This window comes from Maylandia zebra, linkage group LG12, assembly GCF_041146795.1.
Source record: "Maylandia zebra isolate NMK-2024a linkage group LG12, Mzebra_GT3a, whole genome shotgun sequence".
Lineage (NCBI taxonomy): Eukaryota > Metazoa > Chordata > Actinopteri > Cichliformes > Cichlidae > Maylandia > Maylandia zebra.
In genome coordinates this window covers 8,403,059-8,430,146 of record NC_135178.1, presented here as the reverse complement: position 1 = coordinate 8,430,146, position 27,088 = coordinate 8,403,059, and the positions used below count along the sequence as shown (strand labels likewise).

Genomic DNA, 27,088 nt, shown 5'->3' with positions numbered 1-27,088 from the left:
CCAATTAAGGATAAACTGATTTTCACCATTTGTGAGCAGCCGCAGATTATGATTCAATCTTATTTTTATATGGAGAGAAAAAAAGGAGACGGCTTGGAGAAAAAAGAAATCATAGGACTTATTTACTATATTTGCAAAACACCAAAAATACTCTCAATGTTCATTATTGCATTCAATTAATTATTAATTACAATAGAATAGAATAGCCCTTTATTGTAATTGTACATGTACAACAAAATTGCGGGTGCACCAAACTAACTATGCCAGAATAGAATATAACTATGACTAAGTATGACTAAATAACAAACAGGAAAATATGGATAAACAAGAGCAATATATACAAAAACAATAGAAAGGCACACATTAGAGAACAAGTTGCAAAGTGAAAAGAGCAGACTTGATCTCAATAGAGTCCGTGTGTGAGTGACCTGAGTGATGAGAGTTACTGGTGAGTGGGCAGGGTGGGGTGGGGTGTGGGGGGCAGTGTTTTTTAACAGTCCGAATGGCCCAGGGGAAGAAGCTGTTTGTGAGTCTGGAGGCGTGGGACTGATCAGATGGGCAGCGTATCAAACAGCTGGTGTGCGTTAGTTCTGTTGATGTAGTTTCATAGCAGTTTTATTAGAGTTTTCACCATTTCAATAATATAGAAACAAATACAATAACGCTACCCTGATTAGTACTTGGTGACAGCGGGGAGGAAAACCTCCCTTTGAAAAGGAAGAATGCATCAGAAGAATAAGACTGTGTGGTCCCAGCAGTCCACCCTTGGATCAAAATGTTAATTTAGAAGTAGTATTGATACATAAGGACAGATTACCCCAGAAGTAACACAAAAGAAAAAAGCAGTAAAGAAAAAAAAAACCCAAAAACATTATGGATCTCAGCCTGCATTCACTTCAGCTGAAGTCATGAGGTGTGACATTTTCCTTGACTGAGCCAAGACGAAGTTACTTGCACAGAAGCAGCGACGCATACACCTACATGATGACTCCATGTAAGAGACAAACAACAAGAAGCCCTGCACCTCACTTAACCCCCCCAGCCGCACCCTCCCTCCCCCCATAAGCTGCTCCACACCACCTACACAATCCTTTTACCATCATCACTAAAGGTCAGTGCTTTTGAGGCTGAGACCTGAAAGCATCACGATCAAAACACAATTAAGTGAGTAACAAGTAAACCTGGAAAATGTATCACAGAGGCAGTGTGACAGCAATGCAGTTGGGGCATTAGCTTACCGTGTATGGAAAACAACACGTTTTAGTAATCACGGAAGCAATATTTAATCTAGCTCTCTGACAAGAGACTATAATGCAGGGAATTATATCAAAATTGCATAACTGTTTTAAAACAGTGTCCACGGTGTAGATTAGTGCTCCAACACTGGCATCATGGGTTCATAAAGCTGCAGGAGCAGATAGCTGCCGACTAATCTGCGCTAGCTCAAAACAATAGTAGAGGGAGATCCAAGCTCTCACTGCCTGGGTCTGAGAGGTAAAACGGATTATGCCTGGTACGCCCAACAACAGACCAAGCGAACACAAATGCATTATGCCACCAATTAATTATGGTGTAAAGCCACCGTCTGTATGGCATGCAAAAAGAGGTGAGCCGATCTGGGATCGTGCTGATGATAGGACCCTTCTTTTAAACCCATCCCTCACAGGAATCGTGGAAGGAGACAAACACCGGTATCAGCTAAGTGGTGCAGGCGGCAATGATCACAGAAAGGAGAGAGAGAGGAATTCTGAGAATACTGTCACACCTACACACAGTAAATCAAACTGCAAGCTGAGGAGAGGAAAAAAAAAAAGGGATTCAGACTTAAGTGTGAATGTTTTTACTAATCAGTGATGTGGTGCCTGGGGTTGCCAAATGTATTTGTCACTCAGGCTCATGCCATGAGTCTAGACTAAGAGTTTAGAGGCAGATCTGCAGATTGGTTTTTTTTTTTCCCCACAAGGAAATAAGTGCCGTGTTTTTATTGCTGGTGCAATAAAGCAAGGGAATAAGTCACAAGATGTTATTTGGGCGACAAACTACTGCCAGGCCTGTAGTGGAAAAGCTCCGACTTGACTAGCCTGTGTTGAGGACAAGCTGTCATGCACTGGCTAGTGTGGTATAAATAAACAGTAAGTGCTCCCAAGCATACGAGGCACGGCCGCAAAGAGAGCTGTAAGCTGAGGTACGAGCCTTAAGAACAGATTAGGTAAAGCCTCTATTAGCAAGGGCTTCGAGATTCAGGGGCTGTTTACTTAAAAGCTTTGTCACACTGGAAGAAGGTTCCTGTATGGACAAAGCCGGCCCTGTTTAAGAAAAAAAAAAAATCATAAAGATACAGAATGGGCATGACATAACCTGACTGTTAAACATTTCAGGCAATAGCAGCGCTGACCACATTTACAAGCAATTGCCTGGAGGCTAGCTGGTAATCCCCCCCATTCCCCTCACATGCTGGACAATAACTTTTCTCAGTGCCAGTGGAGTGAACAAGCCATGCAGCTCAACAGGAAAGAGCCTGCTGTCCTCCAGTAATGATAATAATAGCAGTAATAATAAATTCTGGGGTTGATTTGCCTGCACGATCAAGACTGGAGCTGTCTGTTCAAACACAGATACAAATGAACCTCTGGCTGCCAGTAAACACACACACGCTAACACACACACTTACACTCTCCACTTCGTGGGGGGGGGGGGGGGGGGGAGAGCGAAGCAGCCCGCTCATTTACCCAGTGAAGAAAAATGTTTTGTTAAAAATAATAAGCTAATAATATAACATTAAGCTGCCACCGCCCTGAGAGTGGCTTCTTATTAGAGGCTGCCTGGCCTAATTAGCATTAATGTTTGATGAACTCTTCAAAACTACACACACACAGACGCAGGGCCGCTACTGCACCGCATCAACACCCACAGCCTGGCAGGACAACAAACGACTCAAGAAACAAAGACGCGACTATCTGCCATCCTGCCCACTGAGGATAATGTTTTGGACAGTGATATGAGCCGGCGTCTCGAATATGTTCGCTATTGTTTCAAAATCCACACAATGGGAGAGGGATTGAATTACAAAGATGCGGCTGGGCAGAGATGAATGGAGTGCACTGTGGCTGCATGAATTGTCAAGTCCACTTCAGATTGCTCTAATTATCAGTGAATGCATTACCCTTCACGAGCTAAACAGGCACAGCCTGGGTTTTTAATTTCCCGTCTCAGTCACTCGATCAAGTGGGGTGGTAGTTGCATCCGCTGCCCCTGTGGCCTGTCTGATTTTATTTTAGGTGCAGGGTCAGATTTATCACGGAGCAATAATCGAGTTCGATACGCATCAAAAGTGACACGAATCTTTACGAAGGGCCAAATCTCAACTTCACTGAGGGTCTTGCGGCATCGCTCAGCTGTCAGACCCGACTCTGAGGGACGAAATACCAGGTCAAAGGAAGTTAATTGAGCTTAACTGCTGACTTACACAACCAGAGGAGCATTAGTCTCAACAGGTCTATCAGTTAAGCCCTCTTACAGTCACAGGTTAGACGGTAGACTCAAACCCATTGTTTTTGTTACTTAAAATCTGCACTAATAAGAAACCGAGCCTCACTTCAATCTACAGTCCTTCTCTCCTCCCTGTCACTGTGATGCTCTCTCTCTCTCCACCATGTGGCTGGCCATGTTGGGAACATCACTGGGGAGATTCTTTCCACAATTAACTCACTCTCTCCCTTCTGGCTCACACTTCAGCATTCCAGTCCCCTGGCAGGACACTCTACTAGTGCCCTTGCAGACAGCGATGGAGGCTGCTTTGGCATTAAGAAGCAAGCGGTGGTGGTTACAGGGGTGGGGTTAGACTCTCTTTCTTTGGGGGGCTACCTCAGACTTTGCTATGCCTCAGCCATCATACAGGAGACACAACAGATGTTCGCCCAGTCTGTCCAATGAGCCTGGACGATGTAAGCGTGAAGGAATCCGTCTTGTTGTCGAGCTCCACTGGTAACCTGAGCAGACCTCGGGTATTCCCAAGAGAAGGCCTCATGATTTTAGAGTTCATTCATTTGAAATATCAAGGTGACCGGAGAGGACGGCTTCTCGGCTTTGATTTGTGCCAAGCTGCGATCACTGGCATAGGTACCAGTGGCCAAGTGTGAAAATAATACTTTTATGAAATCATGATCTTGACCTGATTCAGGTTCATCCACAGATATCTGAGCATCCCCCTGATAAAACTGAAAGGCTTATGAGACTGCAATAGTACACATTAGTATTCACACACGTACTGATGATAAGGTGAGACTTTAAGTGTATATGTCGCTTTATAAAGCGTGACTTGTGTGACCAGGTATAACCATTAAGTGCAACTCTGTCATGCAACAGCCCGAGTGTGTTTAAACAAAGTTTCTTCAAACGCTACAGGTGGTTTTCTGTACCAAACGTTAGCTTCCAGTCAAATCATGCATGATGCGCTGGTACTGTGAGAGACTCTCACCTTTTACGAGCCGTTCCGTTGTGGACTGTTTCTCCGGCTTGTCTTTATCCTTTCCTGACATGTTTCCACTGAACGCTAATGTGTCGGGGCTTAAATCTCGAACACTTCTCAGCCCGCTAGTCTCAGGACCAGCTAGCACCCAAGTCTGGCCGTCACCTCCGTCTTGACTTTCGGCTGGGGGGGTGGGGGTTCAGAGGCACTACTACTTTTATGTTCGCCCTCCCTAACGAACTGTGCAGACTAGAGAACGACAGAGGTCCAGCTTTTGTTGTGGTTTGACTAGCTAATAACGTAGCTAGCTCGCAGAAACATTAACACTAGCGAATAACTATAGCACAAAGTAGGAATTTTGACACTGTCGTAGAAATACAATTAACGCAAACACTGACAAGCGCTTGATGGTCTATATTTGTCAAGTGCAGCAAATAATACCCGGTTGTTACCCAGAGGGAGGCTGCCGTTAGCAGCTAATCCGATTTAGTTACTCTTTTTCAGCTAGTTAGCCAGCTAACATTTTAACGTATTGGCAAGTCGGCGGACAGGCAAAGACAGCAGCGGAAGACTGGCGTTTCATCTTCAGTGTGCGGGGCGCTCGTTGAAGGAAACAGTGACAGCAGCACGCGAATCGCGATTATTCTGAATGCATAAAGAGCGCAAGTCCTCCCGAGATGCAGACAGCGTCTTGACAGAGTATCCTCCTCCTCCTCCTCGGATTAAACTCTAATCTGACAGTGAGTGAGGAGCAGCGGCGGGTTTCCTACAACATGGTGGAGCCCATATGACGTGACTATGGAAACGCAACACGTGATTTAAGGGTGCGTTCAAAACGACAAACCCACTTCTTCGTATTGTTCTGTTTTTTTAAAGTAACCCGCAGTTTGCTTGGTTGCTACATATAAGCGAATGGAGAGACTGCCACCAAATACCACGCCAGCTAATAACGAGTTACTATGTCAACCGTGACAATGTCTCCCTCTGGCGTTCTCCTTTGGATTGTCATTTTACTAACTGTCAATGAACGCTTCCTGTTTTATTGATTTCCAAGTTAACTAATGCAAAGTTCGATCGTATAACTGGGAAACTGGTCTTAGCTGATACTTTAGAATGTGTGATCTTATATAGAAAATTTATATATAAGAAAGGGTTTAGAATCTATAGGAAGACTTAAACATGTGAATGGTTGTTATTAAAATTTCCGATTACGAGGTAAAAGTAATCCTGTGAGCCAACTGCTCAGGCTTTAGACTGCTTTAATTGCTCAGCTCATACATTTTTTTTAAAAACCTGAATCCAAATTATGTCAAATTGAGGGGATATGCTTATTACGGTCATTTCAGAATCCCAGCTCTTGCTGTTCAGTACAGCAACTCTGCTCTACTATCCTGCTGTTTAGACCTTCTGTTTGTTAGAAGCAGCCAATTAGAAGAAAGCTGGCTTAAGAGAGGGTGGCTTAAAAATGCTTGTTTTTGTCAATGAATAAAGAGCCTCACCCATTTAAGATAGATAAGGATTATTTTATGAATCATGTAAAGCTAGCTAAGTAGATCCACTTTAGAGATTAATAATAATGTATACTTTATTGATCCTCATGGGGAAATTCCTCTCTGCATTTAACCCATTCACTAAGTGAAGCAAGGGGAGCAGTGTGTAGGGACGGTACCTTGCTCAGGGGTACCTCAGGGTAGCCGTTCAGTGGATTCGAAACCCCCGACCTTCCGATCATGGGGCCACCACTCTACCTACTGAGCTATCCCTTCCCTTTATTTATTTAGTACCCACAGAAGTGTAACTAAAGGGTCTCATGTTTTTTTTTTTCTCAAGGAATAGCTTTGAATTCAGTAAAGGTGCACACTGTTGTGTTTCAGTGCACTTGCAGGTCCAACAAGAGACAAAGTAGGTTTTTCCATTGCATGGATTCAAAAACACCTCTTATTAATACACAACATTTATGATGTAGTAGCCTATTTAACCTAATCATATTGTAGTGGACAACCACTCTGCATGGACATATGTTTATATCAAATAAATGTAGAGTTGAATTTTAAAGACTGACAAAGCCTGGAGGCTTATTGCTCAAGAGCACTTTAAAGGAGTTAGACTTCTTTGTAATTCTTTTAAGGAAGGCATAAAGAAATGAGGGGTGGCTCAACAGTTATACTCTACAAATACATGAGCTGGGGGAAAAACAACTAAACTCTGGATTTCTGTATCTTAATCTAATTCACACTGCCATACAAAACAAAACAGAATTATATTCAGAACTGCTTTTCCCAGCCTGCACTGTGAGTAATTTACTCACTGTACTAAAAATAAATACAGCAGATTGTATAGAAATCTATCACAATTTCAAAGTTTTTCTTTGAAAATGCTTTTTATTTGTTCTTGTTTCTAATGTCTCTGTAAAGCACTTTGAATCACCTTGTTGTTGAATTGTGCTATACAAATAAACTTGCCTTGCCTTTGGACACTAGCCGCTTTTCAGTTGAGTCTTTGTATCTGACTAATTTTACAGGAATGTTTTTTTTGTTTTGTTTTGTTTGCTAAGCTACTTAACATTGACCCATGAATTCCAGCATAAAAAGGCACCAACCAAGGGATAGATCAAAGCTGTTTCTATGCACAATAGACAACAGACATAAAATAGCATTTTTGCTGCAACAAGGTGATTCCCAAAGAGCTATTAGCCTAAAACTAGAGGCATGGAGGACAAAAGAAGAAAGGGCAGGTTCAACAATCACGTACATCTGTTCAAAGAAGATTTGTACAAACTGTTTGTGCCATTTATGTTTGCACCTTTCGATAAATTGCTGCACCTACTTTGCAATTTCCTGGAAAAAAATATATAGGAAACGAGGGGTGGTTCGAGACTTTTGCACATTACTGTGCGAACTGTGGCACTGTTGCCCACATTAGAGGACGTTTTCATTGCATAACAACTATGGAACACTAGATGGCAGTCTTATTTCATTGTCAAAAAGTAACAGGTCTGTGAAACTCTGAGGAAGCTGTGGATTACAAAGAAAGCCCTGCAAAAAACGGATACAAAAAGAACAGATTTATTGAACTTGAAAATAGCATTAAATTCCACTTAAACATTCATTATAAGTAAATACCTACAACATTACACTGAAATTATCACCAATCACATATAAAACCATGGATGCAGAGGATCAGTTCGAACACAAAAAGCAGCTCAAGAGCTAAAAAAAAAAAAAAAAAAAAAAGAAAAAAAAAGAAAAAGGAAAAAAAAAAAAAAGGTAGTATTAAATAGGAATCCTCAAAATGAACACAGAACAAAGGCCATGCACGAAAGAATTATCAGTTGTTAGTCGTTAGAAATGCTGGTTCATCGAGACGTTGATGCTTTAGCTTCTGCTTTTTCCTGCTGACATTTGCTTACATGTGAAGTTCAACCACATGAGACATGACACAAGTGATTGACGAGCCCTGTTATTTTACCAATTAAAGAGAAAAGGAAACACTAAATACAAAAACCAGTAAGATCCCTCCAGGCGTTGGAAGCAGAAATAAAAGCACCACTTGGCACAGAGCCTGGGGGAGTGTCCCGTCTCTCTGGCACATAAGTATGGGCTTTCTGCTACCGGTGAGAAAGCAAAAACAGTCAGGCTTTTTTTTTTTTCTTTCTAAACTGTCTCGTGGAACAGAGAGTCAGCGGGAGAGGGAGGAGATAATGCTCAACCTGTTTTGTTTTCATTTTTCATGTTAATCTGAGGCTGGGGCGTAAGGTGGGGATTCTCTATGTGAACATAAAGAAACTTGGAGTAGTCAGCAAGACGTCATCAACGTCACTTCAAGTGTAGGCACTCGTGGCTCTTCAACAGTGCACAGCGACCGCAGTCAGGAGGAGAGGGGGAAAAAAAAATTGATTTTTTTTTCCAAAACAATTGCACCAGAATGTTTCTCCCAAACCAGGTTAACCTCTGCCTCCCATCAGTACACCTGGCTTGCATGTACATAAGAAGAGTGTTTCAGCTCAATATCACAAACAGATACGTTAGGAACGATGGTACATAACCCTACTGTTTACATAAAAAATAAAAATAAAATAAAAAACTAACACGGAATGATGTGGGAAGTCTTTGGTGCTCAGTGTGACAGAAAACTGATGAGATCCAAAGAACTGTTGGCATCACTTCCAACCCCAACTGAGGGTGTTAACGACATAAAAGAGGAGTGTAGCACAGGAACCCACAAACAAACAAACAAAACAAACAACAACACACATCTTGAGTGTACTGTATGGCTATACACGAATCCTTCATTATGCGAGGCCACGCCGGCCTACTCGCTCTCTATTTCTTACAAGCTCAGCCTCCCATCGCCTTCCTCAACAACCCCTTTAAAAACTTGTGCCCTGAGATGGACCAGTCAGCCATTCTTTTACACGTGTCAATCAGTCTATCCTGGCTATTATTAACATAACTCAGTACGCTATCATAAGAAGATGCTGAAATTCAAAGATTTCTATGTACCTTATGAATGTTTCCTATTTAGAAAAGAAAAAAAAGTCACAGCATAGATGCAGTTTTCGCCTGAATATTCTGGGAACTATTTTCATCTACACTGCACAGTAATTAGGGTCTCTCCTTGCTTGCATTGAAGGTATCAGTAAATTAGTGCTCTGCAGATGGAAATGACTAATTGAACCCTTTTTTTTTTTTTAAAAATCATAAAAAGTTGAGGAACATGTTTGAGGAAAGGTGAGAAGATGGCTGGGAGACAGAAAGTGCTGATAAATGAGGAGTCCCAGCTCAGCAGCCTGCAGACTCACGCTGTCACCACAGCCTGCTGCGCTTCCCCTAAAGGTGCTCAGGCTGGACAAGAGTCGAAGACGAACTCGTCGTTTTGTTGTTGGAGGATTGTTGGTGAGAATGAGATGTGAGCGGGAATCCATAGAGGTTTATTGGAGATCTGCTTCGGCCGACCAGACCAGACGGTGCAGGTCTGCTTTCTTGTGTTGTGTTTGGTCGTAATCCAAGAAGGCAGACAACACAGTTCCAGTTCCAGTAGTGACAACTTTTTTAAATTTACTGCATGATGAATCCAGGCTGTGGGGCCATCCGGGGTGGGGCCCTCTGAGGCAAACCAGGGGGGTACTGAGAGAGGTAGCTGTTGGGGTAGCCAGAGGGGATGTTGGGGAAGGGTTGCCCTGTTCGGGGAGGAATGGGTGGGTATTGAGATGCTGGGTATGAGAAGGGAGGCTGTGGCTCAGCGGTTGGAGGTGGACTTAGAATTGGTGCTGGCTGGGATGGAGGTGGCGGTGGCTTCCTTCTGGGCTGAGCGAGGGGGGAAGAGGAGCTGCTGCCAGCCTCGCTGAGGAGAGAAGCAGCTCCGGAGATTTCCTGAGAGCGGGAGGGAGGGACTGACAGCTGGGGCAGCCGCTGGCCCTTCATCACCATCTCCTGCAGCTTCTCGATTTTAACCCGTCTCAGGTGGGCCAGCTTCCTCTTGTTCTGGTAGGCATCGATAAACAAATCCAGAGTCATCTCCCCATCCAGTAAAGAATCAGCCATGTTCTGTGGACAGAAGGGATTTGGAGCAGAGTTAGAGAGAGAATAAACAAGGTTAATCCAAAAATAAATAAATAAAAATGCTGAAAAAGTTTCCACTGAAATTACGCTGTCAGTGTGAATGGCTGCAATAAGAAAAGGGGTCTGAAAATTTATTTATTTATTTTTTTTAAAAACGCACAAAATATTTGCACAAATTTTAGGGCTCTGGTGGGTCGAAGTTTCTAAAAGCAGAACGGGACTTCCTTCTTCCCGACTGTCACAAAGTGCATGCTGATAAGGGATCCTCTATTCCTGATACTGTGGGGTCTCTACCTGGCTAAAAAAAAAAGTGTCTTGAGATAATGGCGTTTTGTGAACTGCTGCTACATGACTAAAGCTGAATTGATAAGACAGAGAGAGTGTCGACATGAGTCACACTGATAGGAATAGCAACGCGGGAGAATCACTCACTGTTGACGAATGTAACATTTAAAATGATTCATCTAATGGTGGGTTCTCTGCTCACTCACTTCCATTTGGTAAAATGTCACAAAAAGTGACAATTTTCCCACATAAACTGAGCGAACTAATTCAAATATCACTTCAACACTACACTACCAAACTATATTAACACTACTCATCAATGGCAGCTGCCTGCTCTCTATGTAGGTGAGGGACTGCATGCTTATATAAGAAGTCTGATATTTATCAGACACGTACAGAAGCACGAGTCTCATCTTTTCCACATCTACCACATTTACAGTATATATTTTATACTGACAACAGTCAGCGTACAGTTATTGACTGAAGAATCGAAGATGGAGCTAAATCATCGATCAGTGGGTTTGATATAATGTAGCTCTGTGTTTGATGCTAGAAGACGCAAACCTTTTAGAAACACCAAGTAAAACAACGTCTGCTACACTTAGAGTACTGAGTATAAACACTGGCAACCATACCAGTTTACGAGTAGTTTGGCAGGAAAAACAGCCGACGCACATCCTTGTTTCCAAATAAACTGGGACACTTTAAAAATGCTGTCAGGACCTGACGCCATACAGTGATATACTTTACTCTATCAACATTTGTGAAATGTGATGCTGCCATCAAAGTATCATTATTTTTAACAATACTTGCAACCAAAGAACTTCAGGTGCGTGCTCTTGGGAGCATAAAGGGTAAAAGACTTGCACAGCAGCTGATTTTAAGCAGCCAGTCAGTGCAGAGACTAGCAGAAGAAATGTCACATTCAAATATGATCTGTGATCACACGCTCTTAAAAAGAAGTTCAGCTGCACAAATCTGAGATTTAACTCCTGCGTAATTAGGCCATGACTGTTCATACCAAAAATCACTATCACGACCATGATTACCACAAATGTTTTTGTAGAGGAAGTTGTAGAGGAAGTTTTGTTTTGCTTTAGGCTGCCCAGATTTACAGTTATTCAAGCTGTGAAACCGATTGCATGTCCCTGACAAATTTATACTTAAGCAATTTGATTGATTTGGAGAATATGGCAAATAAATCCAGTGTGGGAAGTGCCTGGAATGTAGGAGGAAGTTTGTACTGACAAAGAATAGCTCAGAGTAGCTCATTAGAAACAAGCTCATGTTTGGGAACTTCACCACTGTTATTAAAATGTCAACTGAGAACAACTCGTAGCGAGCTACTGCAGAATGCGATTTACACCACACTGTATTGTTCAGTCTATATTTTACTGTTCCTTTGTGAGTTTAGATTTCTTATTAGCTGTAGCACTCCTGTTTTGTTTTGTATTTTTGTGACATGTTAAGGCCTATTTAGGGTTGTGTGGTACTGGTTCATGTTAGGAGTTTCTGTAAAGTTCAAAAATAAATGAGAAAACCACATGTTGGAATATTTTTAATGATAAGCACAGTTCTTACATGACTGTGTATAATCTGATGAAGAACACCTTAAAACACTGACGGGACAGGTAGCAGTCACCTCTATGTCAGCTATTCTGCTGCCCACATACTCTCCAACAGGGATCTTAGATATGAACAATGAAGCCTCTGTAGGAGAACACACCATCAACTAGAGCAGCAGGTATAAGAATTACTGACCGAGGATACATGAAGTCATCCGTGGTGACAGCTGAAGAATGCTTACCTCTGTTTCCTCCTCTATTTTGGCTCCTTCTGCCTGAAGCAGGGCCAGCAGAATATCCAGAGAGGTGTTTCCTGACTTGTGGTCTGTTGAAGAGGAAGACAGAGGAACGACAAAGATTACTGTGCTGGGCCTGAACTGGGAGGAGGCGCGGTCGCTGTTGGCAGCAGTCAGTCAGAGTTAACCGTGCTTGTTGTATAACCGGAATTGTTTTCCACAATGTAAGAAAGCAAATACAGGTAGCAAGTCAAACCCATAATTCTCTCATCTCTTGTGAGCTCTCTGATGTAAGTGAAGTAGTAGAGCTGTTCACAATCCTTCAGGCATTTGAGTCACGGGATGATTACGTAGTGTTTACACACTGCTCAAAGGAACACAAATGTATTCTCAAACCAAGGAGCTCATAAAAAGACATCGCTTTAAACATGAATGTTCTGGCATTAAAAGGTTTCAATGAGCCTGTTACACAAAGCTGAGGCGGGACGTGTGAATGCTGCCAGTCAGTGTCCGGGGACTGCCACTTCCAAACCGTCAGAGCACGTCTGTTTGCGGTGAACTTGCAAAGCTCAACTGAGTCAACTGAAACTGCCCTGGTGTCTCCAAGGAGGAGCACAGTTTTGTTTGTGTTTCTATGCAGGGATGAAAGTCTACACCAGCTGGAGCTGGGACTGCATCCTGACGGTGAGACCAAGAACACCAAACTACTCTCCATCTACACACAGTCCAGTCTAACCTGATGAGCTCTTCTGGACAAATAAATCAAGATTTCGAGCTGATATAGAGCAACACTGGTAAACATCCATGCTAGAAAGCTACCTGTAGCTCAAAAGTGCAAACATTAACATGCTGCCCCTTGACAGCTGGAACAGACTCCATCTACTGGTCTAAGGAAGCTTGATTTCAAGAGAAAAATCCAGTACAGGTTGGCTCATTGGTGGTACTGAACAGCAGGCGTTCTTTGTTCTGATTGGTTACATTCTGACTGTATCTAAGGCAGAGACAGACTAGCTGTAGAGCTTCAAAAACGCTGCCATCGCTTGAAAAGTCCAAGACATTTTAAAGACAATCCGAGTGTCCCTTCATTAATATATTACATTACATATATTATTACATATATTATCATTATTATAACAACAAGCTTGGGTTCCCCAAAAGGAATTGCTAAAGCACCTAATCCTACCCCCTCATCTCAGTCTGGTCCCACTTTCCCTGGCAGCACCACTCTAAGATTTCCCAGCTGTCTGAGCGTGTGCTTCCTCCCACATGAGACTAAGCACGCCAAGTTGTGTTCCAAGGCCACAGTCAAAGTCTCATGCAGCTTTTCTGGTGTATTAGTTCCGAATGTTGGGTCTTTTATTAAGGGAAACGGAAAACGAAGGAAGTTAGTGGTAACCTTTTTAATCAGTATGGGCGAACGCTGGGATAAAGAAGCTTCATTAAACGAATCCAAAGGTTGTGTGGAAAACATGACAGATAGTGAAGGCTTTTTCAGACACACCTTGTTAATAGTCTTGATAATTACACAGTGGGTGATTGTAGTTACCTGAACTACTGTCTAACCCTTTTAAACACTAACGCCGAAATGTACCAACACATGTTGTCCTTGTTGTGATCAGATCACATTTAACACACTAGCTGAGGACTTGAATACTAGCACAATGAGATTTAGCTTGACAGAGTACACAAGAGCACACACACACACACACACACACACACACACACACACACACACACACACACACACACACACACACACACACACACACACACCATGACGGTTTTAGTTAATGATCAACTTTAGATAAAAGCTGCAGCCTGGCTGCTTGTCATCTCATCAAGAAATAACACAATCTGTGAACAACTTTAACCCTTTGAGTACAAAAACCTTAAATAATGGACAGTATTTGATGCTCGTCTTTACCACACGTGATGCTAAAGTGTGACAAGGTCATAAAACAGCCTTCTACGCTGAGTTTAAGTTTATTCTGTTAAGACTAAGACAAAAACATTCTTAGTGTATGTATCTTGTTTCAGATATTTCTTTCCACCCATGTTCAACAATTACTATAAGTTAAATCACTTGTCGCTAAACAGGTCAAGGTTAACCACTATAGCCTATATTGCTTTCTCTTTATGCGGGATGTGAGAAAGAAACTGAGCGCTCACTTTCTTTGCACTTTTTTATGATCATCATCTGCATCATATGTGCCAAATGCTGGAGACTTTTGATCCCACCATTAAGTTGCTGATAGAAGATCCCTTCTTATTCTTTTAGGCCACTACAATGATAATGGACAATCATGGAAACAGACTTACAAAATTCATCATTTCCACTGACTTTGTGAAGAACAGACCATCTCTACCTTTATTACCTACGGCAAACTTTCAGCAAATATAAGACAACGTAAAACTTTATTTTTCTTGAATTTAATTTCAGCCTATGGAAGCCCCGTGTTTAGAGGTCAGATTTTCCTGGAAATCCAAAATGCTGCCCTTAGATTCCAAAAAACAAAAAACTCCCTGGCCGGGGCTTCATGCTTGACACAAAGCCTTTTTCCGGGGTGAACTCCCATCTCTTATTGTTTCCACCTCGCTCCCATAACAAGGCAGATTCTCAGGCAGATCAGCGCACAAAGCTCCAATTCTCTGACTCAGTGGAGAATTGGGTGAACACAACACCAGTCTGGGCCTAGAGATCATGGGACGGCCATTTAGTAAATGAATCCACATCAACTTCTGCTGTGAATATGTGAAAAGGGGGAGTTGTTGGCCTGCCTGCCTGCCTCTCTCTCTCTCTCTCTCTCTCATCCTTCCAACTTCCACACTCCCTCCCACCCACTGTGGCTGTTTTATAGCAGCTTGCCTGGCAGCACAATGCTCCACTGAGGGCTGGCGTCCTCAAAGGCAGTGGATAGTGGTGATAGAAAAGAGGGGGAGTGCCTACTGGACAGTAAAGGGTAAAGCAGAGGCCATATAATTTCTGGAGAAAAAGAGAGGAAATGAGGGAGAGCTGGTGTTTGACAATATGCAAACGAGCGCACAACAAGCTACTGTACGTCTAATCTCCCATCTGGGTCAAATGACTGTTTCTCTCAGCTCTGAGCATCGCTGTCCCTCCCCAGCTACTCTCCAGTAAATCCACATCTAGGACAACTACTACATGGCAGGTGGGGGTGGGGGACACTGGGTAACCTACATCTGACAAAAGCCACTTCATGCTGGCAAACAAAATCACAAGGTCACAAAAACACACTGGATTGGTATAATATCAGTCCAAGCACCAAGAAGAGAGCTTAAAATATTTGACGCCGATAACACGGTAACAAGGAAAAAGATTCTTGAGAACTAAAATTTATTTAACGGAACTTCATTTTCACAACACAGAAATCTCCCGTTGACTGTGACAACCTTTGAAAGCTGTGAGAGCCTGTCTTTCCAGCAGAGACGGAGCCAAAGTCAAACTTTTATCAGAGGAATAAATGACTTGCATTCTATTCTGAGTGAGCTGCTTAGCAACCGTTGCGTCACCAAGGTCACAAACATCGTCACGCCGTCTTCTTCACATGCTGAAGTGCTGTGAAGGTATGCCGGTGAGGGACGCTACAAGCCTGTAACACTTTCATGAGTTTCTCAACCTGAGCTGCAGTTACATGTTGAACAGCACTTCTGGGAACAAGGCTGCTGAGGCCTTCTACAGTAAATGTGACAACTGGTCAAACAGGTCTCTTGAGTGTGTGTTCATGTACACAAACAGAAGAAACAATGAGGAACAAAGGCTATGTACCACATCACCTTCCTAGCAACAGGAAACTGCTATCACCTTTAGTTTCTTAGGGTTTCCTCACCAATTATGACCATACTGTGTGTTCTGCAGCACACCCATAATGATATGTTGATTACATCAAACAGGTAGTGTAAAAACTATAACAGAAGCTGTTTTTGACTGGATCACAGATAGAATCACGTCAGGACACTGAAATAATAATAAACCCTAAAACAATCCTAAACAGGTCTTAAAAATACCCCAGACATTTTCATAATCAACAGTGACTATGAAATGACAGTTGTGTTGTGACTGGTTACTTAAGTCTCACGTAAATAGGAAGACTGATTTAAAAAACAAACAAAAAAAAACAAACAAAAAAAAAAAACACACAAAACAAAGCAGAAACTTAGAGAGAACTTTGGCACTTACACGGGTAAAAACAAAGTAAGATTAACTAAGCATTTCCACCACTAGATCAGTAAGTAACCAAACCCATCTCCTCATTCGCCAATTAGGGTTTTAAAAAAGAAAAGTGATCCATTCCTCGCCTCCGTCATCAAAGCTTAGAGAAGGGTGATGGGGACGTTGATCACTGGCACTATGACCACTTCAATTTTTTTTTTTTAACTCAAATGTTAAAAAATGTGAAGGAAATAAAAATAACTGATTCCACTACTAATCATGAATAGGACAAAATATATTAAAAAGATTAAATAAGGTCCCCTGTTTATCATTTGCAGTCTGAGACAGTAGCTCAGGCATGACTCGCTTCCGTTTCTAAATGCAAACAGAAACGTTCACTCTGTTCAGAAATGATGTGAAGGCCTTGTGCACAGATATTTAAATGTACTTACTGTTAGGATGTTAATATGTGAGAGTAAACTTGTTTTCCCCACAGTGTACTACAATAATGCAACAAGGAGTTTAAAAAGCACAGCTGCGATTAGCAACACACCCTGTGTGTGTGTGCCTTTTCCGTTTCAGGCTGTTCCCTTGAGCATTTCTGCAAGTATCACTTCTCAGTGACTTCACGGATAACAGTGTTCAAATTTCCTTTGGACGTTAAAAATTCAAGACAAACCGTTCAATAAAAAATGCCTCTAAAACTCTCTCTCCACACTGCTGCTGCCGTACCTAAGGTGGACTTGCGGAGTTGATAGGATTCAAAGCCCTCCTGCAGACTGCTGTAGCACTTGATGAGCTGCTCTTTCTTGTGCTCCAGTCTGGGCTGCAGGGCAAGGTTTTGCTCTGCCAGGGTTCGGTTGTTGCCCAGTGTCCTCTCCTTGTTCTGCTGGACTTCTTGGATCTACAAAACAAGAAATAAGTGTTATTAATATCAGTCTTGAGAAAATGTCCTTTTTCAACACTGATCACTGATATAATCATCAATAATTAAAATGTTTGGTTAGAGGAATCTCCTACAAACATCTGCACATGTTTAGAAAGACAAATTCTGGCCATGAAAACCCAAACTTCATCTGCCTTGATCCACACCAAATATTCAGTATTTTTAAACGGCTTTAACCAAGCAGCAACATACATGAAAAACAATCTATATAAACAAAAAAGAAAGTCCTGAAAGGCCTTGCTCAAAGCTATCGTTTGTCATTTTGGATATTTTCCATCTAAAAAGAAAAATATCATAATTGGTCAAATTTATTATTATCTCTTTTATTGGGACAGCTGTTGAACATAACAGTAGTTTGCCTTTTTACATTTTCTTTGCTGTCACATTTTAACTTATAATTGAAAAATAAAGAAGACAGAAAAAGAAGAGAAAAGAAAAGAAGAAAAAACAAAAACAATCCCCCCCCCAAAAAACAAACAAACAAACAAAAAAAAAAAAATTAGAGACTAATACTGGCAAATATCTTTACAGTCCCAAAAGATGTGGAAATGGTTAGCTCCATCTCCCCCACATCTCCAACATTTATCACCAATTCCTCGATATCTTTGTTGAGCAGGGGTAATGAAAAATCTCATAATGCTTTTCCAGCAAAATTCACGCCAAACATTAGACCCAGTGGTAGCCCACTGTATCTTGCATGCGTGAGCCCAACACTTCCCAGTAATTGTCAAATTACCCTCCTTTTTCCACTTCGCTTTAATATACAGAGCGCTGTCGTTTTTACACCGCCGGATGCTGTTATATAATTTAGAAATAATTTTACTTTGCACTTCAGAATTGGTCAAATTTAAACTCTTTAAAGTTTCGAGTAGAGCAGCAGACAACAAAAACAATATAAAGAGAGGAAGCACGGACCTTCCTAACTGGTACACTTTATTAGCAAACAATGAGCCTGACGTGAGGACACGACTGATTTGTCATGGCAGGAAACCTGCAGGTCAAATCATGTTCTGGGCTCCATTCCATTCAGGTGTGTAAACACCTGTTTCCTGATGACTCACTTGCATTACATTAAGCACTGACTACGGAACTGTGCAAAAGTCTTGAGGCAGCCTCATTTCTTTACATTTTGCTTGGAAAATGGGGAACGGGTGCAGAGATTTATTGATACGTGCCAGCTTGCATGGATATACAGTATGTAAGACAGAAACAGAGTTTGTACAATTCCAATATAATAGAAATTCTCCTCATTTCTATTCTTCAGAAATAATTCCCTGGGCTCCTTGGTGGATATTTCAAAGGCATTCGTTGAACGTTGGCTGGCTGTTTTTCCATTTGGGGCTTTTTTCGATTCAGGTATGTTTTTACTGCAGTAGAAAAAGGAGAAACCAGAGCAGCAATTTATTGCTGAAGACTGGTAGTGTTCTATTGTGTGGTCTTCTATCCAGGTATGCGTTTATTGCATTGTTGTGTTTGTACATGTTCCCAGACACTTTTCAGATTCTTTTACACAGTGACTCGAATTCTTAGATTTTTCTGTGCTCGAAATTCTATTAGTTTTGAGACGATCCCAACACCACTGGCTGAATTGCAGCCCAAACAAAGACAGAGCATGACAGTTAGCTGTAGACATTGACTGTTATATCTAAAAAAAAAAAAAAAAAAAAAATTTATTTGGATTTACAATTAAGAGTAGTTTCTTGAGAGCTACCCTTCCACTGAGACCATTTCTAATGAGACTTCAGGGCAGAGTAGATGGATCAGTTGAAGGGCCAGATGCATCTCTCAGGGCTTACCTCCCCATTTCTGGCAATACTGTTCACCTGATTTTTTTTTTCTTTTAATTAATAGCTATTTAGGAATTAAATTCAATTTTATTTATAAAGTGCCAAATCACAACAACAGTCGCCTCAAGGCACTTTATGTTGTAAGACATGCATACAGAGAAAAATCCAACATATATCATATGACGCTCTATGAGCAAGCACTTTGGTGACAGTGGGAAAGAAGAATTCCTTTTTAACAGGAAGAAACCTCCAGCAGAACCAGGCACAGAATCACCTTGCTGGGAAATAATTACTATTTTATGCCTGTTAAACTGTGTTATATTTAGCATTTTTCAAAGATTAAGCTAAAGAAATGGGAATAAATTATACCATATTTTTCAGACTATAAGGTGCACTTGAAATCCTTAAATTTTCTCAAAAATTGACAGTGCGCTCATAATCCACCTTATGGTCTGAAAAATACAGTTGTGTTTTTGTGGGAGGCTGCTTGTAATGAAGTGCATGAAGATTACATTTAAAATGTGTTCTTTGCCAAGTTATCCGTTGTGTGCAGACGAGTTAAAATGTTTTGGTGTGTGATAAGTAGCTCAACAAAATGTTTTTTTGAAAATGCTCAAGGACTGGACTGAAAATGAGTGCAAAAGCAGTCCAAAGAAAAATACCCTGCAAGAAAAACATAAAGAAACAAGAGGTGGCTCAGACCTTTGCACAGTCCTGTGTACACCTACAATCAAACCAGTTGTTTTTTAATAATAGTGCAAAATTTTACAAAATGACAAGAAGATAATTTAGATAGGAAAGAAACGATTCCATTTGTAATTCTAAATCCAAGATATGAAGGATTTCCTTTTTTTCCACATTAATGTTAGTGCACACACTTGACAATTTTATCAGAATATACTGTCATATCAATGCTAATACAATTAATAATACAACTAACAACAGTTTTGTTTTCAAATATCATGCCAAAAATGTTTCAGTCTTTAAATTTTCAGTCTATGAAATAAAATTTAAAAAGTGCAGAAAAAAAAATACCTGTAACAATTCTGAAGAATCTTAAGTGACATCTTCAAATATGTTTGGCTGCAAGACCAAAGGCTTTCTCTTCTGTACAAATGTAACAAAGAACAGCTAGGACTTTTATATGAGTGGCAATTTGCAAAGGTTTTGTTTTATTAGTATCTTACATAAATGTTCCCACACATAGGTGCACATTTTGTTTTTTTACATTGTTGCTCAACAGATCGTCGTAATTCTGAAAACACTTGATACAAGAAATCTTAAAGAAATTATTAACTCATGAACTGTTACAAACAGTCGACAAAAGAGACAAAAATCAGGCTTTTAAATGACTGAAAGTGTAACAGTGTTGCCAACGACCCTAGAATAAAACACAAGCAAGTCAAAATGCTTTTTGCTCTCTATTCTGCTCAGTGTGGGAAAGTAGAACAGAATAATTGAAAATTAGACTGCAGAATATATTTATTACCGTACCCACTTTTAACCACAACATGCACAGTGGGCAGGAAGCAATGACTATATAAGCTTCTCTACCTGGAAAAATCCGTGAATGAGCTCATATGACTGTTGGTAATACTCCAAAAAAAAAAAAAAACAAAAAAACATCTACTACTTGTGCAGTCTTAGCTAGAGGACCAAAACAAAGACGTGAGACAAAAATGCTGGCGGCACAGAAGCAATTTGTACCGTGCTGATGTTTGGAGTGATGTGTATTATTACAGAGTGACTTGACTTACAATGCAGCAACTTATGATTCAATGTTAATATCATATGCATACATGCATATATGAGAGAGAGAGATGATGATACAATGTCATCTTTTTTTTCACTGTGGAAAACTCCATCCACGACTGTTTTTAAATGACGAGTTGTTGAATAATTGGTGGAGTATTACATCAACACAAATATGAACTGAAACAATGGAGACAAATGGGATAAACAACATGTTACAGTTGGAACAGCGGGGGATTAAAGAAGAAAAAAAAAAAATCTCTTGTGCCTTCTCTGATGACTCATTTCACACATCCAACATGTTCTATGTACAAACTCAACTAGGACTGGGCGAGAACACAGGAAAACTCTAAAAATACTCCACAGCGCAGGCCAGGCTTATGGAATAGTTTCTAAAAGTAGTCAGTGGTTGGACTGAATGAGGGGAGGCAACATTTTATGCAGTAAAAGCAGCTAAACAAGTCTACTATAACTACAATTTGCACCGTCACATCTCCAGGTGACTGGTCTTACTACTGGAAGATCTGATTTGCTCATTCATTACGGCCCCACTAGTGATGCAGAGCTTTAAAATAGCATCTATAACTGCAGGCTTGTTCTGTCAGAGCAAAACCATATTATTGTTTACTTGCGGAAATGCTCTACATCGCAGCCCACCCTCCTGAAATAATGACAACGAATGTAGGTCAAGCGCTTGCCTGGATGGACCACAGACCTGAACTTTGGAGAGATGCTGAAATAACCACAACTGAATTCAGGTCACTGTAACGCAGCACTCACAAAAACATGAAAAAAAAAAAACAAAACAAACTAGAATCACATCTTGCATCGGTTATGGAAGTGAGAAATAAAATTATGAAGTCTGAAACTGCAGACTGGCTGCAGAGTTCTCAAGTGGAAAGGTGAAGAGTTCAGGCTCTTTCGAACCATGGGTCAGAAGGATTCCACTTAGAGAAGAGGAACAATTGTGTACAACGTAGAAATGACACTGTAGTGCAAATGCAGTCCAGTACAGTTCTGCATGGACTCTTGAAACAACATCACACTGTCTGAACGTTTAGACACAGCAAAACTGATTTGGTATAAAAGTCTAAAGACTCAACTGTTCAGTTATTTCTAGTAATCAGGATTCTTAGGTTGCTGGCACAAAAAGGGGAATTATATGGTCGATAACAAGTACTGTAGATCCAAACACTAGTGTGGAAGATGCATCCTGCATTTAAGATGCTATTCCAACGCCTCAGTCCTTTCTTGTTGTTTTGAGATAAAGTGAAAGGTTTTACTGAAGGAGATTCTCATCAAAGATATGTAGCGAACTAGCAAATCTAGTGTTGGGACACTAGATTTGTCCCAACACTAGATTTGCAATGTCAGGTGCATGATATTGACCATGCACTTGACATTGCATGGTCAATATCAGATGCTACAAGTCAAAGTAGTAGTACCAAAGTCTTAATTCTCTCGTTACTGTTACTGAGCTAGCTAACCTAGCACTGTTTTCCTTGCTCTTCAACAACACGATCAAAAGGATGAGCCCCGGCTTTCCTTTGTCATCATTACAAAAAAATAAAATAAGAATGATTATGTACACTCCCCAACTAAACAAACCTTGAGCAAGACACTTTCCTGTTTACTGAAGGTCTCAAAATAATAAAAAAAAAAAAAAAAACATCTTTATCTTAGCTGGCTTCAAAATGGACAGTAAAATAAGCATTTAAAAAGCCCATCAGGAAATGTTTTATAGAAGTGCTTAATTCTTAGCCCTTAGATACAGTTTGGGTTAAATTTGACTACATATGGTGCTCAACAGGAGAAGTAGAGGTCAGACAGAGGGTCGGGGGGGGGACCTTGACACATAGGCACAGTCCACCTGCAATGTAACCAAATAATCTCAAAATAAACAAACTAGAATCCTTTTACTGTGAACTAACAGAGTAAAGGTGAGGTTGGGAGGAACATAAGGTTATACAACCACCTGAGCTGCCATTTTAGTGAGCCTGGGAAAACTGCACGTCCCACACACGCGAGGTTTCCTGCCACTGCTTTGGAATGCAAAGACTAGTTTATAATAAGCTGTGTTCTAATTGTTGAATAATATTTGTAAATACAGATGGCATGGATTTTTCATGTTTTAGGTAAAACAACACATGATGTAGTGTGAGATGTTTTTCTCCAAAATGAACATAGAAAAACCTTAAGAAAATATTCTCTGTCTGCACACTGAAAACAATAATTAAGGAGTAATTGTCCATTTATTATTGTCAGATGGGCTTTTTATACATTCTTAAGATAGCTTTGGCTCTTTGGTCAGCATTTCTTTTAAACGTGCTTATAAATAAAATGCCTTGACTTGTAATGGAGAGAATACCTTACATTGTATGGTTAATTACTTTAGAATAGCCTTGTATCCCACCAATTTCTGATATTCCAGGTTTGACGGATGCTCGTGCTACATAAGTTAGCTGCTAGGTCTTCACTGACACCATGACATGTTACTGGCATCAAAACTTGAAAATGTTTGATTACACCTCCAAATAACAGACTACAACCTTCACCAGCACAATTCCTGGATTAGTGAAGGTCTTAAAAGATAAGCCACATTAATCTTAATTCAAAACAGACAGCATAATGGAAAGCTGGCTCTTCGCCAACACCATCAACAGGATTGGTATTGGTATAATTTGTGTCATTAAGAAAGCAAGTCAATGTCTGATTACACCCACAACCACACAGACCTTGAAGTGATACTTCCTGGTTTACACAATGGACAGCATAATAGAAAGTCTAAATATGCTGAAACATCAGTGAGAATTATCAAAAAAACAACAACTGGGTAATCAACATCCTAGCAGCCTAGTGAAGCGTATCTGCAATTCTTAGTCGTTCAAAAACAGGACGCACTGAAACTAAACAAATTCACAAAAGGGCTATTTGCATTATTCAAATGCCAACACAGCCAGTGTGTTTTTTACAGAACAAGAAGATTGTTGCTTACAGAAAAGTGTACAGTGCCTCTCAGCACTCTCATGTTTCATTCAGTGCCTTATGACACCTACTGCCTTTGTTCTTATCCACTGTACTGTGAGCAAAAAACTTCCCAGACAGTTTCAAGTGTGGTTCAGGCATGTTTTTAAGTGTCCCATTCTCTTAAATATCTCTTGCAATCTTATGACTAACACAAGTCAACAGCTGCAGTGTCATTCCTGTTCCTCCCTCTCTGTAACCTATGGGACTTGGGAAAACGAAACCATAGAGACAATCAGACAGGGTGTGGATGAAAAACAGGAGCGACAACACAAAAGACCAACTCACAGCTCAGCATTCATCCAAATGCCAAAGGCCTGTAGTCTTGCGTCTTGTAGTCGAGCTGAAACTGTCATTATGTTGATATACAGAAGCTTGTGCTCGAGTTTCTCAGCTCTGTGAATAGAGGCTTTTCATCACCTCTCAGGCAGCGAGTCATTATTGCGCAAAAAAAAACTAAGCTAAAATTAGACAACACCTCAGCGTCATGACAACAGACAAGAAATTCCCAAGTCCTGACAATATGCATTTAATGTTTGTGATAAACAGTCAGGTCCAAGCTGTTGGGTGAAAAGCAGAGGTGTGAAGTGTTTCCTCTGGATTTAGCACTTGGTAGGGAAACGTTCCAGCAGCTGTGGTGGGCAGGGGTACAGTTAATCTACTTATATAATACACTGTATTGGCTACTCAGGAGTACAATTGAGTACAATTAAAATTATATTCAGTGCCAAAATTAAACTCATATTCACAATAATTAATAAATAATTATGATCTTGTAATAAAATGTATATGAATAAGAAGGGTGACCAATTTGACTTTAACTATTTTAAGTATATTTAATGCCAATTTTGTTTGCATTACTTAAGTAGGATTGTGGCTTTTACATAAGAAACCATAAATAATGTTACCTAGACTTGCTTTCTACGCTTTTTAAAATTTTAATCTGATTATCCATCCTTCCTGGAGAGGGAGTGGTGGTGGGGGAGTCTTGTTTTGGGGTCATTTTTTCCCCAATGCTCCCCTATTGAAATATCCTGGAAACGCCCCTGGTGGCGGGGCTGATTCAGCAGGAGAACATAAGGGAAGATTAAAACCCTCAGTGGAAGAGACGGTTTTAGAAAGAGAAGCAGCAGCCGCAAGGGAAATAATCAAAAGGGCAAATCCTGTATAAAATGCTAATCTTTTAGCCTTTCGTCTTAATATGCCAAATATCTGTCTGCGCTTTAACCATTCTGGGCAGCATGGCTGTAATCGTTGTGCGTATGGGGGGGAGAAGTGGGGCTTATCAGAAAGACAGACTTATGACACCGTGAAAAGAAACTGCTGAGTCCTTGTGCTGCTGGAGCAGAGCCAGGCAGTCAATATATGAGTCAAAATGTAACGATTAAGTCGTACTCTTGCATGTGATTACTACAAAAGATTGACAGGCTTTGTTATCTGGGAAACGAAAGGTTTGTGGAGAAGCTATGTCGAAACCTTGGAACTCCGTAGCGTTAAAACTTAAGACAATGCTCCGGCCCGTTGTTAACCCTGTTTTGGGCTACGAGACGTGTAAGTTCGCTTGACAACACACGTTTAACATTAAATCCTCACCGCGACCAGAAACAGCCATTTCCAGTAACTGAACCCAGCGAGTGTTGGGAAAGCACAACAAAGGCTTGAGGGAAAAAAAACACAGACACAGTGGCCGAGAAAGGGGAGTCAGTAGCTAACACTGGACTACAAAAGATTTACATACCTCGTCCATCTCCTGTACCATTTTTGTGAGCTTCTCGTCGTCCTCAAGAATTTCGTTGAGCTGAACCAACGTGTACCCGCTCAACTTGTTGAAAAAACTAGACATTTTAGCTGCTGTTGTGTGTTTCTCCTCCGCTGTGGTCCCTCTCTTCTCGCCTCAAATTGTGACAGCTGACTGAGCTTCCCTTACAGGAAGTAGAGAGAATACAGGCCTAGTGCCGCCTTCAGGTGCTGTCAGAAATATTGCTTTCGATGGGAAAATGAACCAATAGTGTACGATCCAACGAGGCAGGAGTGTCAAACTCATTCCGAGTTCATAGGCCACAAACCAAAATTACATTTCTTTATGATTTTAGCAACATACAGAGGTTATAGACTGCACGTAAAAGATGGGTACGTAATAGTTTAGATTTGATTTGTGTGGCCTGAATTGACGGAATTAAATGTAAGGTAGTAAGCTAGCAATCTTCCTTATTAAAATGTACCCGAAAACTGCATGGTGCAATGCAGACAGACATCTATCAGTTAAAGCTAAGACTGATAAAATACTAGAGTTTCATTGACTTTTAGAGAAAACCCTCATATGGTCATTACAGGAACTGCACTTGTTGGTAAATCCACCAATATCATTGTCACTATCACCACCTTCACCTTCATTACTATATTAATAAAATCAGTATTATTGTTAATACTATTATTTCGAAATACTGTATGTAATTAGTGTAAAAGTAATTCACGCTGTCTCAACATGTTCACTCTCTTTAACCAAGGCCTTTAAACACAGCTACATGTGAACTATTATGCTTGAGAATAGATTTATAAGGCAAAGTCACTTCACAAACAGCAGGTGGGCAGGACTTATAAGCTCACAACCAGAGCTGTATGCCTGTGATGACCATATTGGGGATATCCATTCTCAGTGACAACGTACAGTGCTAGAGCAAAGAATCTGTCTGAAGTATCAGAAGCCATTTTTGACCCACAGGGATTACTTATATATACAGTGACTTCATTATTTGAAACTTTGTTCATGTTCAATAAGAACATCAACTATTAAACATAAATATTTATTTGTAATGTGTTTATTTGTAATGTTTTATTTTTGAAGTACAAAAATAACATGAAATGTTGAAAGTGACAAAAAAACCAACGTAAAAGACCATTAAAAACCATTTTAAAAATACGCATTTAGATTACAATATATATAGTGTAATCAAAAATGGTATAGGAGATGGACGAGGTATGTACGGTAAATCTTTACCCCTATATATTGTATTTTTTTTTTAATGTGAGAACAGGAGCATGCTTCCCATATGTTGCATCATGGTTTTCTTTTAACAGCACTCTACAAGCTTTTGGGAACTGAGAAGACCAATGCTGTAGTTTGATAACTTGATTTTAGATTTCAGCTGCTCTGCAGCTCATGAATGCTTTGTCAGCTAACAGTAGGCCAAATATTTCCAGTGGGTGACAGTTCTGGACTGCAGGCAGGCCAGAGTAGAACCTGCGCCCATTTGTTTAAAAGCCATGTTGCTGTAATACATAAGGAATGTGTT

The 27,088-nt window shown here is 40.6% G+C and overlaps 2 protein-coding genes across 4 annotated transcripts in view; both read right to left on the bottom strand.

Annotated features, from left to right (window-relative positions):
* Window positions 1-5,358, bottom strand: part of ppp3cca (protein phosphatase 3, catalytic subunit, gamma isozyme, a) — a 35,984-nt gene extending 30,626 nt beyond the window's left edge. The window contains exon 1 of one of the 3 annotated variants that reach the window (XM_014409213.4): window positions 4,478-5,358. In XM_014409213.4, coding sequence (XP_014264699.1) covers window positions 4,478-4,538 — 61 coding nt within the window. In that variant the 5' untranslated portion in view covers window positions 4,539-5,358. The remainder of the gene's footprint in view (window positions 1-4,477) is intronic. The other 2 variants (XM_004565794.6, XM_014409212.4) reach the window with 2 other exon arrangements.
* Window positions 5,359-7,517: 2,159 nt separating this feature from the next.
* vps37ba (VPS37B subunit of ESCRT-I a) lies at window positions 7,518-25,740 on the bottom strand. The gene is made up of 4 exons (XM_004565793.5): window positions 25,534-25,740; window positions 17,019-17,190; window positions 12,122-12,204; window positions 7,518-10,014 (listed from the first exon to the last, which is right to left on the bottom strand). The coding sequence occupies exons 1-4, from the start codon at window positions 25,636-25,638 to the stop codon at window positions 9,526-9,528; spliced, it is 849 nt and encodes a 282-aa protein (XP_004565850.1). The 5' UTR covers window positions 25,639-25,740; the 3' UTR covers window positions 7,518-9,525.
* Window positions 25,741-27,088: the final 1,348 nt, after the last annotated feature.

What these genes read in the sequence shown, in the direction of transcription:
- vps37ba (XM_004565793.5), bottom strand. Translation starts at nt 25,638, where the DNA reads ATGTCTAGTTTTTTCAACAAGTTGAGCGGGTACACGTTGGTTCAGCTC. An exon ending in TGGTACAGGAGATGGACGAG is followed by an intron (nt 17,191 to 25,533) that starts GTATGTAAATCT and finishes CTTGTTTTGTAG; the next exon opens with ATCCAAGAAGTCCAGCAGAA. An exon ending in ACTCCGCAAGTCCACCTTAG is followed by an intron (nt 12,205 to 17,018) that starts GTACGGCAGCAG and finishes CCTCTTCAACAG; the next exon opens with ACCACAAGTCAGGAAACACC.